The sequence below is a fragment of the Chroicocephalus ridibundus genome, chromosome 2 (genome assembly GCF_963924245.1).
Source record: "Chroicocephalus ridibundus chromosome 2, bChrRid1.1, whole genome shotgun sequence".
Lineage (NCBI taxonomy): Eukaryota > Metazoa > Chordata > Aves > Charadriiformes > Laridae > Chroicocephalus > Chroicocephalus ridibundus.
In genome coordinates this window covers 147,850,940-147,868,310 of record NC_086285.1, presented here as the reverse complement: position 1 = coordinate 147,868,310, position 17,371 = coordinate 147,850,940, and the positions used below count along the sequence as shown (strand labels likewise).

At 40.2% G+C, this 17,371-nt stretch overlaps 2 protein-coding genes across 2 annotated transcripts in view; both read left to right on the top strand.

Annotated features, from left to right (window-relative positions):
• The window catches only part of LRP12 (LDL receptor related protein 12), a 52,741-nt gene extending 45,067 nt beyond the window's left edge, over nucleotides 1–7,674 (top strand). The window contains exons 6-7 of the mRNA XM_063327380.1: nucleotides 585–717; nucleotides 4,437–7,674. Coding sequence (XP_063183450.1) covers nucleotides 585–717; nucleotides 4,437–5,300 — 997 coding nt within the window. The 3' untranslated portion in view covers nucleotides 5,301–7,674. The remainder of the gene's footprint in view (nucleotides 1–584; nucleotides 718–4,436) is intronic.
• An 8,475-nt stretch (nucleotides 7,675–16,149) lies between these two features.
• The window catches only part of DPYS (dihydropyrimidinase), a 33,507-nt gene continuing 32,285 nt past the window's right edge, over nucleotides 16,150–17,371 (top strand). Inside the window, exon 1 of the mRNA XM_063327379.1 lies at nucleotides 16,150–16,575. Within this exon, the coding sequence (XP_063183449.1) occupies nucleotides 16,306–16,575 (270 nt within the window). The 5' untranslated portion in view covers nucleotides 16,150–16,305. The remainder of the gene's footprint in view (nucleotides 16,576–17,371) is intronic.

Below are 17,371 nucleotides of genomic sequence, written 5' to 3'. Positions count from 1 at the left end.
ATTTTTAAAATATTGTCGTATCTCTTATTGTTATACTTGAAAAATTTGTATTGATGTATTTTATTGATGCCACAGTTATTGTGGCATGTGATTTCTAAAGGCATTGTCCCTTCTTTGATGGTCAAAAGAGGTTAGTTAAAAGGGGACAGAAGTATTCTGATCACTTAACTATTGACAGTTAAGCTTTCAGATGTTGTTACTGAAAAGAAAGTGTGGAAAAGCTCCGTTTCTGCGATTAAATATCTCAATTCTGTATTTAACAGCATGTTTCTTCTATTGTAGACTATGTCATAGTAGGATTACACATTCTTCAATTTTTATAAAGTAATATGAGCATCTCTCGTAGTGCCTTTTATAAGCCCGTGCTCCTTTGTTTTTAGGAATTTATTGTTGAGTTGGTTTTCTTGTTCTTGTCTCAGCTGGACAGACCCATTGGAATGACTGCAAGGACTTATCGTATATTCTTTGTCAATTCAATTAATAAAACTTCATCTGCAGAAATTTATTATTTTAATAGTCAGATGTAGTTTTAACTGTATACATCACGGTCTTATGTATTGTGAAATTTCTTTTCTCTTTGAAAGATCATTTGAAACTCATTTGTCAAGGGTTGAGGCTGAACTGTTAAGAAGAGAAGCTCCTCCATCTTATGGACAGTTAATTGCCCAGGGTTTAATTCCACCAGTTGAAGATTTTCCTGTTTGTTCACCAAATCAGGTAAGATTCCAAAATAGCAGGCAGACCACTTAAAATTTAAGGAGACTGAAATAAAGGTATTTTAACTTTCATCTGCATTGTTTTTGTTTTATAGCATTTCCTTTTTTTTTGCTTTTCAGGCCAATACTATTATACTAAGGATTAGCCATTGCATAAAATCATGATATGGTAGTGCCACACAGTTTTCGTTGCAGGCTTTTTTTTTCTTGTTAATGGATGCCAGTAATGCACACTGTAGAATCCCTCTTGCCTGAAAAGTAATAGATTGGTAGATCTAGTTCTATGTTCTGCATTGGTGGTGGTGTGTAAGTTAAGTTGCAAGATAACAATTTGAAATTTGGGAAAGAGGAACTGAGACTTCTAATGCAAAATGGTAGCTCATATCCACTGTGCATATGTTTTTAGGCATGATCATCTTCACTCTGCGTAGAAAAGATGATGGCAAAGGCAAGGCTGTAATAGCATATAAAATTAACAGGAATGAGTAACAAAGTAAAAGCTAGTAAATGGGAGTTGATAGTGTCTACCCACCTTGATTCTCAAATGGATCATTAGCGCAATTCTTATTTGGTTTATGAATGAATTTCTATCAAAACAACTTTCTCATTTAAAAAGAAATTGGCTTTCAGTTATAATGCTCTTTTGTGAAATAAAGAAAAGTCTTAGTCTAGAACTCCTGCTGTGGTGCTCTATTAAAGTTGGCATTAACCTGTATTATGTGTTGCAGTTAGTACAGCAAAGTTTACTCTTAGTTAGTATTGCTGAGCATGTAAGAAAAATACAGGGCCATGAGAAGGGGAATTGTGTTGTTTTGGGTTTTTTTATAATTTGAACGGTACTGATTTCATTACACTTATTCTGACATAGATTTCACTTGTTCTTTCATGCGTATACGTTCATGAGCAGCAGCTGTGATCTGTGACAAAGGATCTTGCAAAGGAAACGGAAAATAAGTTGCAATTTGCATGAGAGACTTTGAAAACTTATCAGAAAGACGACATTGTGAAGATTTTTCAGTAGCTAAATTAGCGCTAAAACTTAATGAGCTTATTAATGAACACGGTGGAATCCCCCATTCTTAATGGATGGGTTATCGTGGTTAAAATAAAGATCAGTATTTTTTTTTTTTAAAAAACAACTCTGTACTTTTACAAATTTGGTTTGCTGTCATCTTTTCCAAAATTAAGCTTTACCAGTTTGATGCAGCTGTGCTTACACACCTCTTGAGGTAGGGTTACCTTTGGAAGGTCTGGTAAGACAGGGCCATTGTCATGCCCAAATGTGTAAGTCCTCTGGTACGGGTAACTTGGAGCAAGCCAATGCTTCCTGCACATCCATACCCCGTATGGGACACTTCAATTTGGTGTATGTTGAACATGTTTAGGAACCGTTACAATTTTCAGACAAACTTAACTTGCTCAGACCCATTTTTCATCATGAAACCCCAAGGTAGCCTAAAGGTCTTGAGGTTTACTAAAATGAAGTCTCCCGATAGAGAGGACAATTCTAGAAGACCCAGACATGTAGTAACTGCACTTGGAGATTAGTACTGGAGCTTTTGAAAAACTGGGCAATTACTGAAATTTTCTTTTATCTTCAGTTTGACTTAAATTGAATTGACCACTGTTCCTTTGGATGTATTTTAAATTATTTTTCAGAACTAAAATATAGTGGAATTTGAAAGACTTCCTGAAAGTGGCAATCTTTCATAGTGCATACAACAAAATGTAGTTGTGTCATAGTCGTTCTATGTAACCATCATTTCACACTCCATAACAATACAGATGCACGGACAATGGTTTTGAACAATGAAAGAGTGTTAGTAAATTCCCATTGTGAAAACCAGTGTTTCTGATAAGACTTGTGGCCTTGAAAACTTAAGTGTCTATTCTGGGAAATTAACTAGCATAAAAATAAGGAATAGTAGGGAGCAGGCCATCACCTTCAAAAATAATGAACAGGTTCTATAGCATTGATGCTTCCATGATAAAAAATTTTACTCTTATTTAAAGAATCGAGTTGCATTGTTTAAAAAAATATGTTTTCCAGAGGAGAGAACATTAGTAAGGCTAAAAGCTTAAGAGACAATGTAAATTGTATTCTATAAATTATAAAGCTCAAATTAATTTTTTAATATGGTTAAGTGTTGGGGAAAGGCAGTCAGTATTAAATCAGGATGTGTTCAGCTTGCTTTATTTTGAGCAATATATGCATTTTCAGATTGCAAATCTGCGTAGGACTGAAGATACCTATTCGAGATTTCCTAGAAGTTAGTAGTGTCGAGCTAGAGGAATCTCGGTTGTGCTGGTTTGTACGTAATGCTTTCTGCCTAAAATTGGTACATGCCTTCAGAGCTGGATTTTTAAGGGTGGGTAGTGGTCTCTCCAGTAGCTTTTGAAAGCAAGGCTACTGAACATGTGTTTTTATATGCTTGAATTCAAATATCATGCTATGAACTATTGGAAGGGAAGAGGTAGGTTGTCATGAAGTATTGTTTGGATACTGTGCTGTGTATGCCCTGTGGTATCGGAAGGATTCTGGAAGGGAGCTGAAGATGACAGCATGAGAACACTGAAGTTCAGTGTTCATAAACAAAGTGCATACGCATATATGTTTAAGTGTTTAATGGGGGGGTGGGAAAGGCTGTTCTGAAGAATATTCTGTATTTTTGCCATAGACTTCATTAAAAGATGCAAATATGGACTTTATTTTGTAATTAAACACATCTGTGAATATTTTCAGAATCATGGGCATCTGGCAGATCTTCTACCCTAGTATTTGAGAATTGAGCTACTTAGCAGAGGCACTGTTTTCTGTAAGCTTGAGGAAGGGAGCCCCAAGTCAAAGGTGTTAATATGTTTGTGTTACTGCACAATTTAAAAGTTACACAAGATTTTAAGCAGAAAAAATTCAGTCATGCATTGTTCTATAGCTGAATGGCTAGAAAATATATACCAAATGCGGGAAATGTATGGTTTAGAGCACATAAGATAATTTTAATTAAACGGAAGCATTAAAGCATTTTGAAACTGGAATTAACTGATTATTCCAGAATGGGGAAGAAATCAAACTACAAGCCTCTGCTAGAGTGGGTATTTAATGTAGTCTCTATTCTAGGCAGCCCCCTGGTAGTGGATAAGAAAAGGTCACCTCTGTTAAATCTTTCTGGAAGATTTCATTTTTAAGTCCTAAACTTTTTGAGGCATGTTTCTATGTATTGTATTCTAAAATCCACAGCGACTACTTTATTTTCTGGGTAAGATTTTACGTAACAGATCTTGCGTACCTGCTGTACTGGGTCTGCACCGGGTCTGTGGACATACTTTTCTGTAATCAGTGTTCCATATCCAGGTTATAGAGCATTGGTTTTCACTTTGCCTTTATTCAGAGGACCTTGATTTTGGCAGAAACACATCTTGTATACTTCATTGCTTTTTTATTCCCCCTTTGCTTCCATACATATTTCCATTTAATTTCCCTCTTCATAATGTTTTTTCCTCAAGAGAATCTAAACTTCTTCACGCCTGCTTTGTTTTTAAAATAGCCTATTGCTACGTAGACCAGATCCTTAATATTAAAGACGCAACATCTTTTTTAATATTTAAGACTCCACATTTAACTTTGTGGTTATATGCCGTTTTGCACGATAGTTGTTCTTTTGTTAGAACAGTGGCAACATACCGTTAACACTCGATTGTTGCTTGTCTTTTCTCATTTAGGCTTCAGTTCTGGAAAACCTGAGACTGGCAGTACGATCTCAGCTTGGATTTACCTCAATCAGACTGCCTATTGCTGGCAGATCAAGTAACATTTGGAATCGAATTTTTAATTTTGCAAGGTCGCGTCATTCTGGATCATTGGCATTGGTCTCAGCGGATGGAGATGATGTTGCCAGCCAAAGTACTAGTAGAGAAGCTGAAAGAAATAATAGTCACAGAAGTCTCTTTTCAGTTGAATCTGATGATACAGACACAGAAAACGAAAGAAGAGACACAACAGGAGCAGTTGGTGGTGTTGCTGCCACCTTGCCTCAGAAGGTCCCTCCTGCAACAGCAATAGAAGCAACAGTCGGAGCGTGTGGGAGTTCCTCTGCTCAGAGCGGCAGTAGTGGTAACACAGAGAGCGGAAGAGAAGTGACAAGTGTAGAACCCCCAAGCACAAGTCCCGCACGTCACCAGCTCAGTAGCGCGCTAAGTCGTATGACTCAAGGCTTACGCTGGGTGCGCTTTACTTTAGGGAGATCAAGCTCAGTGAATCAGAACCAAAGTCCTTTGAGACAGCTTGATAATGGGGTAAGTGGAAGAGAAGAGGATGATGATGTTGAAATGTTAATTCCAGTCTCTGATGTAGCATCAGACTTTGACATGAATGACTGTTCAAGACCTCTACTTGATCTCAGCTCAGATCAAGGACCAGGGCTTAGACAGCCTTACAGTGCAACACATCACGGTGTAAGGTCATGCAGTCGAGATGGCCCCTGTGAGAGCTGTGGCATCGTACACACTGCCCAGATACCCGACACTTGCTTAGAAGCAACAGTGAAAAATGAAACTAGTGACGATGAGGCATTATTACTCTGCTAGGTACGGATTGTTTAGGAAAGATTGTGTACAAGTTGGAGCAATATCTGTCATTGTTTTGTACTTCACGATTAAAACTAGTTTTTAGTTTTAAAAAATCCAGGACAACGTTATGTTTAAACTATTTTAGCCTGTGTGGTTGATTAAACATTTCTTATACTGGATGACGTTATGGAACTATTAGAGTGAACGTTTTAATGGCTCTGAATACGTGATGTGTGTATCCAGTATAATCTGATTACTCTTTAAACTGAAGTTATCCCAGTTAGTTTCAAATTTAGTTTATCCTGGTACTGTAGTTCAAACCAGAAACATGGCTGCTTAAGACTTATTTGGCTGCCTGTTTAACCCCATATTAACAGGTGAATTTGTACAGAATTATTTTTCTTTAGGAATTGACTCTGTTGTATTATTGCCAACGTACTTGTAACTTAATATACTAAATGCTGGTAAGGATTGTTAATGTAAAATATGTACTTTTCTTTGAGTTTATACACCACTTTGTCTAAATACTCTTGAATTTCATCATAATGTGAACTTATTTAAAGGGAGGAGAGACTTTCTCCAGGAGCATTCTATTTTTCTCAGAAGTACAAAATGCAATGATTTGTGAAATTCAGATATAATAGATAAACTGATGGCAAAAGCTTTTATAGCACTGACTTTCCTAAACTGCCATCTAATATGGTACAGCCAAATAGTACGTAAAACCCCCAGCCATTAGTCTTTTTGATTTGAAGTAAAAAAGGGCCGAAGATATTACAATGTGTTAGTTCTTTAAATATCTGATATGTACAAATACACTACAGAACAAGTTCCAACTGGTAATAGATCTTTCCCTAATACTGTAGGTTATAAAGCTTGTTTGGACTCAAGGGATTTGCACTAAAATCATATTAAGGTCTCTAATGAGCTTAGTGCACAAGCACTATCACTTTAAGTACTATTATTGTCTAATATTGCAATGGCTATATATTTCCATGGCTCTTTTCTTGGGGTGTTGCATTTTTGTTGCAATTGAATTTGCTTTACTAATTCCCTATTTATTCGTTGTATTTAAAAACTGGTTTACTTGGTTGCAGACTGGTTGTTTAAAAAAAAAAAACACATCCCTTTCAGTGTATTTTTTTTTTAAATGATATTACGTGTTGGAGAAAAAAGATCAGTGGGGAAAAAAGCTCGTAACTTCCAATTTTGTAATAAGCAGGTTAATATGTGGCTACTAGTGTGACAACAAGAATCTACACCTTTTAAAAACAAAAATGTCAACTACTGTTTTATTTATTCTTTGCCAGTCTGTTTTTAGTAGGCTTAAAGATCCAGTATGAAATGTATTTGTGTGTGATTGTATGCTATTTATTAAATTTTAAATACTTTGTTGAATGTCATTTTAAAGCATGTTTAAAGTCTTGTGCATTTCTGTCGTGTTACGCTGTCGGGCAGAACTGACTAAAATGTTTTAATATGTATCAAAATTAAATTGAATTTTTGTTATGTTTTTGAGGTACTTTTAAAGACAAATCCAAGGTCTGTCTGGCTTTTTCTTTTATTTTTTAAAAATCCTCATCTCTGAAGTACAAATCACATGCAGAAGAAACAAATAATTGAATGGATTCCAAAGTGTATATACCTTCTCCCTCTTCTCTTCTTTCACAGACACTGGGATGAGAAAAATAAACTATTTTACCATCTGGTTGATTTTATTCATGAGAATTAGCAGGTAAAATCTGAGTTCAGGACACGGTTATGTAGATTTGTGCTTTTGAGGAACTTATGTGCAATACAGTTGTAAAAGATTTTATTATAATGACCATGCAGTTTTAAGTTTCAGAACAGATCACATCACACTGGTACCAGATCAGGTACAGACTGGCCCATAATTACACATACCCGAGTAGAAGTCATCAATGGCCATTTTTATTCACATTGAATAATATCTAAATCTGTGGGTAATCTTTAGTCTGACTTCAGTGGCATTGCTTATAGAGCAGGCAAATTTGCAATATGAACATGGTAACACACCCTGAAATATATGTGAACAGTATGTCCTGGTATAAAATACTGGGTTTTTAAACCTTCCTAACTAATTGTCGTTAGAAAGTGGTCGTGGAAATGTTTGTCCCCGAGGCAGATACGTTTTGAAGAAAGAGTCTTCACAGAAAACCTTTGGTGTTATATACACATGCATAAAGTGACCTAAACTTGTTCCATTAGATGCCCCAAATAGCATGTACCTACGGACTCCATATTGCAGATGTAAAAAGATCACAATGTTTAATTTGTTTTAAAAGAGAAATGCTACACATTTAACTGAGAAGTTGGATTTCATTTAGAATTTGAAAAATTGTAAATAAAATTCATATTTGTATGAGGCTAATTTGTTCCAGTGATTTCTTTCTTAATGAATTTAAAGGGAGTGATCAAATGTTCTCTTGATTGATACTGATTGCGTTTCCTTTTGGTTGGTTAGTTGTTTTTTCGGGATGGTTTGGGTTTTGGGGTTTTTTTTGGTTTTGTTTGTTTGGGTTTTTTTAACTGAGGTTTCTGTTGAGTCATGGTACTTTATTTCTTATTTTGGAGCTACTCAAACGAATGTTTTATTTAAGTGACTTTTCATACAGCTGTGTTACAGTGCTAGGGCATTTTGAATCAAAGTCAGAATGATTTACTGTGGCATTACCTTACTTTCTGTAATAAATCACTTTCATCTGAAAGCTTTGAAGAATGTGGGCTATTGTGAGGTGATTTTTCTCCTCGCGTAAAGCTTTCTAAGCACGGAAGGAGTTTGTCATCGTTCTTTTATGCGTATCACACTTTTCTTGTCGTTTGATTTGCATTGAAACATTAAGGGGGGTGACTGAGCCTCCAATGCTACAAGGGCTTGTTTCCAAAGTCAAGTCCGTTTTCTGTACAAGTTCAGCAGGTATTGCTGGTAGCTCTTCTTTCAAAACAGGTTCTCAGAGAGGATGCTGGAATGAGTTACGGTATCTTGTGTTTCACTTCCTAGCCAAATGCCAAAGCAAGAATTTGTGCCAAAGCTTGGATTCAGTCTAGGAAAATCACAGTTCAAGTTTGGGTCACAAATACTTTTTCAGTGAGTCCTTACATGAAATACTTACTGTAGATCAAAGTTAATCATGGTTTTTCCTGTTGAGATGAGGTTTTGCTTCCTTTTCTGAAAAGTGAATGTTTACTGGCCTGTTTCATTCTCCAGCAGCTCTTTGACTGCTGCAATTGTCCAGAGGAAGTAGTGCACGTTTTCCACAAATCTTTAACAGCTTTAATCTTCCTGTAGTTGTGATGAGTGATTATTTTTTTTTTTCTGTTTGAGGTTTTTTTTGTTGTCGTTGTTGGTTTTTTTGACTCTGTCTCTGTTCTTCCTCACCTGTGAGTTTCTGAAAATAAGCAGTTGGTAACTGAACTCTTCCAGGATTTCACCTACAATCCAGTTGCCCAAAATGGGGAATGTTCTGGAAGGATAAGAGAGAAGTCTGTCCTGTCCCTTTGCCAAGTGACTGGAGGTACAGGGAGGTAAGCAGATACATAGTTAAAACTGCTTTCCTTCTAGCCTCTTTTGTGATTTACTACCGTAGTTAGCTTTCCCTCATCAAAGTAAATGAGTTCATGCATATTTATCTTGATACCGACAAGTTTTATAGCAGAACGTTCCTATCACATCAATTTATTTGCCCAGTTTGAGGCTTCCATTCACATCCAGTAACACACTATGGTCTGTCTGGTGAATAGCAATTTGGGGGAAGAGAACGTTATACCCACTAAATTTAAGTATTATCTAGCAATTTGGATAGACAAAACTTCCTCCATAACTAATGGGAGAAATGACAGAAGCAGCTCTATAAGCAATCTAGGTTAGTGGTTCCTAATTGCGCTTTGAGAAGGGGCGTTTGGAGAAAGCTAGCATTAACCAAATGTAGCTAATCTCTGTGAATATGCTGACACAAATTAGTGTTTGTAGCAGAAGAGCTTAGATTTCAGCATTTCATTCCTTATGAGCAAGTTGTATCGTGTTATCAAAGTACTAGAGAAAAGATACAATCTGAAAGAACTTACTTCGCTTGCATTCAGTTTGAAAGATTATTCCCCATTAGTCACTCTGTATGCTGCTTGTGCAGGAAGGAAAGGGATGGAACATAGGAGGCAAAAACAATTAAGATAAAAAAATGAGTCACTGTATTTTGATTTTGAATTATGGTGGAGTTGTAATAAAATGGACTAGGAACTTTAAAGGGATATAATAATAATTATTACATTGTGCAAAGGATTTTTATAGTTTTTGAGATAAACAATTGTAGGAGACCCTCCAAAAGTAAGTCAAAATGGGTAGGGCATGTCAAATCAGCAAAGTATAAGAGAAGGAAAGGAGGAGTTCTGGTGTAAGGTGCGTTTCCTAACAATAATGCAAAATGTAAAGGACAAAGGAATAAGCTTGTTGTAAGGAGTAAGGAAAAGATCCCTGGAATAAGGATATGTTGTAGATATTATCTAACAGGGGCAGGTATCTGAATCTAGACCAGAAATCTCAGATTTTGTCACAGTATTGTTGACTTGTGGTGTTACAGAGGTAAGGCAGAACGATTAGCAGAATTGTGTTCGGACCCTTGCAACCAAGTACTCAAGTGTCTGAAGGCATGCCAACTGAAATAATTTTTAGCTGCTTCTCCAGGTGTAGAAAACTGATCAAGAGCAATTGGCAAAATGTATTGTTTTAAACCTGTCGTCTTTCCTATGGTCAGCTAAGAAGTAGTTCTGGAGCATCAGATGAGAAACAAAGGCGGGAGCAATATGCAGGATAATGAGGAAGGTCATAAACATATCTCATTTCTGCAGTGGTATGGCAAGGAACAGAGATGTTCAGCTTTGCTTTCTCTTGCCTGGTATGTTGGGCAGCGGTTAGAATTCTGACTTTGTGCTCCTTCAAAAGAGAGATGTTGAGTTTGAGAATCGGCCACAACAATATAAATAACATTTTACAGTGTTTTTTCCAGATAATGCATTAGTAAAAATAATAGCTTCTAAAGGAAACTAATCTCTGTGCTTTTGTGGTTGTTTCTTGGAGTTTGGAAAAATCCCACCTAGGAACTGGCTTTCTTTGGCTGTGCTTATCCACCAGGAAGCAACTGCTGCATCTGATGAGTCTCTTTCCCAGAACGTCCTGAGACTTAGAACTTAAATGCCTGAGCTGAACTGCCTTTGTGGTCTCATGGGTATTTAGAAGGTGTTTATTTTATTGAACCCTTAGTAAGCCACTAAGGGAAGTGAGTATTTAAAAGAGCACAGTATTACAGTTCCTTAGATGCTACTCTGCTGGATTCCTGGTCTTTTCTCTTCCTTGGTTGTGCTGTCTGTGATCCATTTGGGTTGAGCAGGTTCAAGGAGCAAGAAACACTTAGTCTTATGAAAATGAGAACAGTGAGTAACTGTTGTCACTTTAAAAATGTAGGATGGTCTTCAGCACATGCAATAGTTTTGGCTGCCTTCCCGCATGTCACACGTGGGGTCCAAGGCTGCAGCATCACTTCCAATATATTTGGGGGAAGATTGGCACTAGGAGCTTGGATGTGGCCCAGTGCTTACACTAAGGAGAGCATATTTATGATTGTACAGGTGACATGGAACGATGGTAATCAACTCCTTTCATCATCTCTTTTTTTTAGCCTTGTTTTATTATAGAAAACCAATAGGATGTACTTGCTAGTTCTGGAAAGCGTTTACAACTGAAGAAGCCTTTAGAGATTAGATTTTAAATCATCACCACTTGTCTGTGTCTACAAATCTGTCTCATGAAAGTAGCCAGCACCAGATTGTTCGGAAAGCTAGTTACGAAGTTTTCAGGAGAGGCACCTGACTGTTCTCACAATTATGAAGACTTTCCAGGTAGAATTACATGTAGATCATTTTATTTCATTGAATGAGTATTAAATTCCATCTGCAGAAAAGAGGAGTATGAAAGTAAATCCCAGATGAACAGGTGTTATGGATTCTTTATAGGAATTGCAGAGAAATGCCTACTGAGTATTTAGAGTGCTTCTGACTTTCTGAATATGGGAAAAGATAACCATTCATTCCCTTCTGTAAATCCAGAGTTCACCTCAAACTGATAAATCTTTACACCTGTTCTCCAAATCCAAGTGCTTTTCCAGCATTACAAAAAGTCAGTGGTATCTTTTCTGATAATTTTCTTGAGTTGAAAATCTGGTTAATGATCCAGTCTTTCTTCCTTGGAGGAAAGTTTTCAAAAATAGAAAATATGATTAATAACGCATCTTCATTAGCCGAGTTTTCTCCCCACTGCTCATCATCAGGCTCTAGTTTTTGTCACAAAACATCTTTACTGTTTGTCCAAAAGCCTATTTGTCTCCCTCTCCTGCGTTTTGGGACACATCTCTGCTTCACCAACTTTTATTTGAAGCTTAATGCCAATAAGAATCTTTGGGTTAAGAAAATGCTGAAGTGATGATAGAAGGGCTTTTCAGAAATAGCATATGGTAGGAAGGATGTGAAAATGGAAGCGCAGGGCGAATAAGAATAACATGAGATAATTACAGCAGAAGATAGAAATTAGTAACATTTTATGCTAGGAGGCAGAAGTTAAAGGTTCCAGGGGGAGGTGGGTGAGCGTGTGTATCTCAGAAGACTTTAAACTGACTGTGCCTTCATTATAATGACTTTCAGAAGACGTCCTCAAGGTCTTCTGAATGTTTCAAACTTCTTGCAAAACTATTCCTTAATTTGCTGAAGTACTTTCTTTTGGCAAATAATAGATGTGGATTGCATTTTCTTCGGGGTTCTTCATCTTAACATTAAATCAGTTAAGTTAATCATTAGTTCACTAAGAAATCTCTTTGATCATACTTCTGTGATAGCTACACTAAACAAGACATTCCAATGTTTAGATTTCCAGGATTATTTGCTTTGCTGCAGACCGCAAAAGCATTAGCGTAAGATTCAAGTGCAGGGTTGCAATTGGTGACTTTCTGCAATATCTCTCAAATCATGGAATTACTATGTAATATTTTAGGATGAGTAAGTGTTTCTTAACAGGAAAATTCCCTGCACAGTAGTGGTTTGAACCCAGCTGGCAGCTAAGCCCAGCATCGCACAGCCACTCGCTCTTTCCCAGTGGGATAGGGGAGAGAATTAGAAGAGTGTAAAAGTGCAAAAACTCATGAGTTTGAGACAGACAGTTTAATAACTAAAGCAAAAGCTGTACATGCAAGCAAAGCAAAATAAGGAATTGATTCACTGCTTCCCATCAGCAAGCAGGTGTTTAGAGCCATCCCCAGGAAAGCAGGGCTCCATTATGCATAACAGTTACTTAGGAAGACAAATGCCATCACTCTCAACTTCCCTCCCTTCTTCTTCTCCCAGCTTCTGTTGCTGAGCATGACATTGTAATGTATGGAATATCCCTTTGTTCACCTGGGGTCAGCTGTTCCAGCTGTGTCCCCTCCCAGCTTCTTGGGCACCCCCCCCTGCTCGCTGGTGGGGTGGTGTGAGAAGCAGAAGAGGCCTTGATATGAGCACTGCTCAGCAGTAACTAAACCATCCCCATGTTATCAACACTGATTTCATCGCAAATACAACGTATAGCTCCATACAAGCTACTATGAAGAAATTTAACCCTCTCCCAGCCCAAATCGGTACAACAGTGCGGAGTCAGCCACGGATTACAGAGCAAAGATTTGTTTTAAACTGTGCAAAGCGAAGGATAAAAGGTTTTGTGGGTGAGTGAAGGTTACAAAGCTGAGTAGGAGCCAGAGGCCTTGTTGCAGCAGCAACGCATATTCAGTGACCACTAAGAATATGAGGCCAGTTCTCTTCTCACAGCATTATAAGGATTATTTCTGTCCCACAGGTGGCATTTCAGGCCATTCTTTCCAGAGACAGATGAGTTGTTAAATATCAAATATTTACTTAATGTATGTAAATGCAGCTGATGTGATTTTATCTTGTTTGTCCAAATGTACTAAATAAAAGGACTGCTTAGGTAGACTGTTGTTATCTGTCAACAAGCTATTTCATGTGTTCAAAACCACCTCTGGGAGATTCAGTTTTCCTAGGAACGGCTTTATAAGGCCTGACTCTGCATTATCTTGCTGGTTTGTGGGACCTGCAGCTCTGAGTTGGGCATGAAGTTACAGGTGGGAAGGTTTGGAGACTTAAGAATAGGATCCACAAAGTCTAAATTAGCCAGGAGGAAATCGGAGGAGGAGAAATGGAGCTCAAGCCTGATCCTGTTCAGAAACAGAGGTAAATAGGGTTTTGAGCTGTGCTAGTCTTCAACATTTAGGTGTCAAAGTCTTGTCAGCCTTTTGCTGCACGACACACGAAAAAGGGAACTGAATATCCTGGTGCTTACCCTGAATACCGTGGTCTGCTGTGATGTGGCAGGCCTGCCTTCAAGTCTCCCTCTGCCCCATTTTGGGGAGGGATTTCAGCAGGAACAGTCTACCACTAGCCTAAGAACATACTTGGAGATGATTATCTAGGTCTATCACATGGAAAATAATTTTGTAGAAATAACTAAATAGTCATTGACCAGGGAGAAGTAGTAAGAAAGTGACTATTTTTGTTTGGCAATTTGGGTACTGAGCTGGGAGACCCAGAATGAAGCCTCTTTGCCAATAAATACTTAATATTTTGTTGATGCTGTTCCACTTGAAGTCATTAAACATCAATTCGGGCAGGCATATGAACTTGACTGCTGCACTCCTTGTGACTGCACATGATCAAATGAATCCTTGTCTTTGCCACCCCCTCTCCTCACTTGACAAAGGTCACTTCATCCATACAAAGTGAAACTGTTGTACCTGAGACATACCCGTCTCAGACCCCTGTCAGTCCAGCTATTCAGGCGTCCATATGCACGGTGGGAGAAATGGCTTTACTGCCTCAGCAGCAGCACAGATTCAAAGTACAGCCCCGTTACCCCATTTCATTGTCCACCTGGACCTCTTCCACCCTCGCTCTCTAATGTTCACAATTCCTGTCTTACAGGACTATAGTTTGACTGCCCTCCTGCATCTTTTTTGCCCTGCTCTTTATCTGAATAATCATATTGCTGAAACTCAGCTCTTCCTGACCCATCAATACTGTTGTAATTAGTGAGCCAGAGTTCATGACTGAATTCCCATCATAGGACCTTGACCCTTGTCGTCTTACTAGCTTCAAATGCAGCAGATCTGGAAGGTGCAGGTTACCCTTTTCCTGCCTGTTCAGCACCACACAGATTCCCCAGGAGCCCTGCATAAACGGGAATCATAAGATGAGACAATTTGAGATGAGCAGATACAAAGGCAAACATCTGGTACTGCTTTCCTACCCACTGGGAGAGAAGGAAGAAATGTGATATGCTGATGGGAAGGTGAACGTTTTCCAAATCTAGTGTTATTTGTCTATGTGTCTTTTTGGCAGCATAAGTGCGCACCCTCTTATGGCCCTCAGAGACAACATTCTGTCTTCTGAAGCCATTGTCACCGAATTGGAAGAGGCTGAGGGGATGAAGATGCTGGTGCTCAGCAGATTCAGGGACAGGCTTGAGCAGTGTCACTGCTGAGTATGCAAACCCTGGGTTACCAGAGGAGAGAAGCTGGAAAAGTCCATAGAGCAGGTGCCTCTGAGACGGTGTAGAGGTCTTCCCTATTCTTCTGCTCTAAGCCTTTAGTTCATCTTCTAGCCATCCAAATTTTATTTTCCCTCCTCTTTTTCTAGGTCTGTATTATGAAAGGCACAAGCTGCTTCTCTCAGATGGGCTCATGCCAGCCCTGTATGAAACCCACCACAGAAGCCCTGGATTTCCTTTTCTACCTGGACCTTGCTGCCTGGTGGCAGGCTCCGCCGCCCTGGCCCTCAGGAAGGAGCTGCTCTTGGGTGCAGGGGCCCACCACAGCCCGGTGCGGCCGGCGGTGGCCAGCGGCTGCTGCCTGTGCAGGCCAGGCCCAGGCGGGGACGCCGGCGGTTGTGAGGGCAACAATGGGGGTCAGCGGGGAGCACCAGCCTGAGGACACTGGGCACGGGGCTGCAATGCAGATGGCGCAAGGCAGCAGCTACCGGAAGATTGCTTTTGCACGGTTCTTTGAGAGTGACCACACATCTCTGGCGCTCGAGCCTCCTGCTGACGCGGTGAGGAGAGGCCTCGGCAGGCTCCAGAAACCCCCGAGGGGCTTCCCCCTCAGCCCTGTGTATTGTCCAAGTAGTGGCACTGGGGATGGGGGAAGGCTGCTTTTGAGTCCTGAGGGTTGTGTGTCCCAAATCATTTTCTGAGAAACGGTTCGGGAGCAGTTCCTGATGGCTGATGTCCTCCGGTGGTGGCTCAGTCCCATGGCAGCAGAATGATCCCCACCATAGCAGCCTGCTGGGGCTCAGCTGAGTGTGGCGCTTGCACCACGGCAGCCCTGTGCTCTCCCGGGCCCTCTGCACAGGCACGACTCACAGGCTCCCCGGACACTGCTGCAGGGAGCTCAGGTCACCCTCGGGCACCCCAGCCCAAGGATGGATATCTCTCTCTCTGGGGAGCTCAGGTCACCCGTGGTTTCCTCAAACCCCATCACAAAGATTTGGGTCACTTTTGGGCATCACAAGCTGACGAATGGCCACATTTTCAAAACAGCCCAGCACATTTCAAGCCCCTGGGTGTACAGGGCAGGCTGGAGTGAGTGCCATCAAAGCCCAGCCAGATACTCCTGAAAGTCTGGCCCCGCTTTCTCCAGGCAGAGTCCAGAGCAGAAAGGGCCTGAAGCCAGTGCTCTGCCAGCAGCCTGCGCTCCGGCTCGCTGCTCTCGCGGGGCATTGGTGATCCACCGGAGGTGGTAGGTGGAGCTGCCGAGGGCAGAGGGGGCAATTCCCCTGGTGTCTGTTTAAAGAGCACTGTGTGGTGTGTGTTTAGGGCCGTTTGGAGATAACCTGCTGCTCTGGGAGAAGCTGTGAAATACTCTCAGGCAAGAGCAACTTTCTGAGCTGGGGTTTCACTCTTGCCTTCTAGGCTCACATGCCTCCCCAAAAGCTGGCTCAGCAGAGACTTTTGATCAAGGGGGGAAAAGTCGTGAACGATGATTGTTCTGTGGTGGCTGATGTGTACGTGGAAGATGGAGTGGTGCAGCAAGTGGGACCGAACCTAAACCCTGAGCCATCAACTGGACTCGTTGTGCTGGATGCGACCAACAAGCTGGTGATCCCTGGGGGCATCGATACTCATACACACATGCAGTTCCCTTTTATGGGTAGCAGATCAAAAGATGACTTCTATACTGGAACAAAGGTGGGTGCACATATGCATGTCTGTGTGTCCGTCTGAGCTTAGAAAGGGATGTCTGCTGATTAATCAATATTACTTCTAAAAGAGAGACTAGAGGATGTGCAATTGTTACTGTCTCTTGGTTGGGGCATTGTAATAAGTGGTTGGGGTACTCAGAGGTCCACTTTCAACCAGTATGTTACTTGGGTTCCTTCAGGGACTTTTCTGGCTGCGGGTGGCAAGTGTTAAGCACAGTCATTTACCCTGGCTGTCACCATGCAGACTACAACTTGCATTGGTACAGGCAACAAGCTTCATATTTTCTGAGCAAAGGTTAACTAAAGCAACAATTTAACTCCCCAGTGCATCGGGAGCACTTCTATGGTAATCTGATCTTTCTCCTCTGTTAGCGTGGAGGAATGCAAGCTTTTCTTCTGTCATTGACTTCAGACCTTACTGTGTCTCTCAATGAAAGTTCAAATACACCTCCTAAAAGTATCTCATTTCTCCCAGACTTACACTCGGAGTGTTTTTTTTCAGCTTTTTAGCTAATCTCATTACATTCCCTGCATTAGCAGTGTACCAATTAACAGTATTATGCATCTTCTCCATACTGTAAAAATACTCATACAGAGGTCCCTGAAATTTGTAAGGTGCTTTTCTAAAAGCCTTGCTCTTCATGCTGAAAGCCTTGGCCCTCAGAAGGGATCACAGTGCCCTGCTTCGCTTGTGTGTTAGCCAGCATCCTCAGAGAGCCTGTATATCCTGTCCCTCTCACAGCAGCACTGCAGAGAGTGATAGTACATGGATTTCACTGATG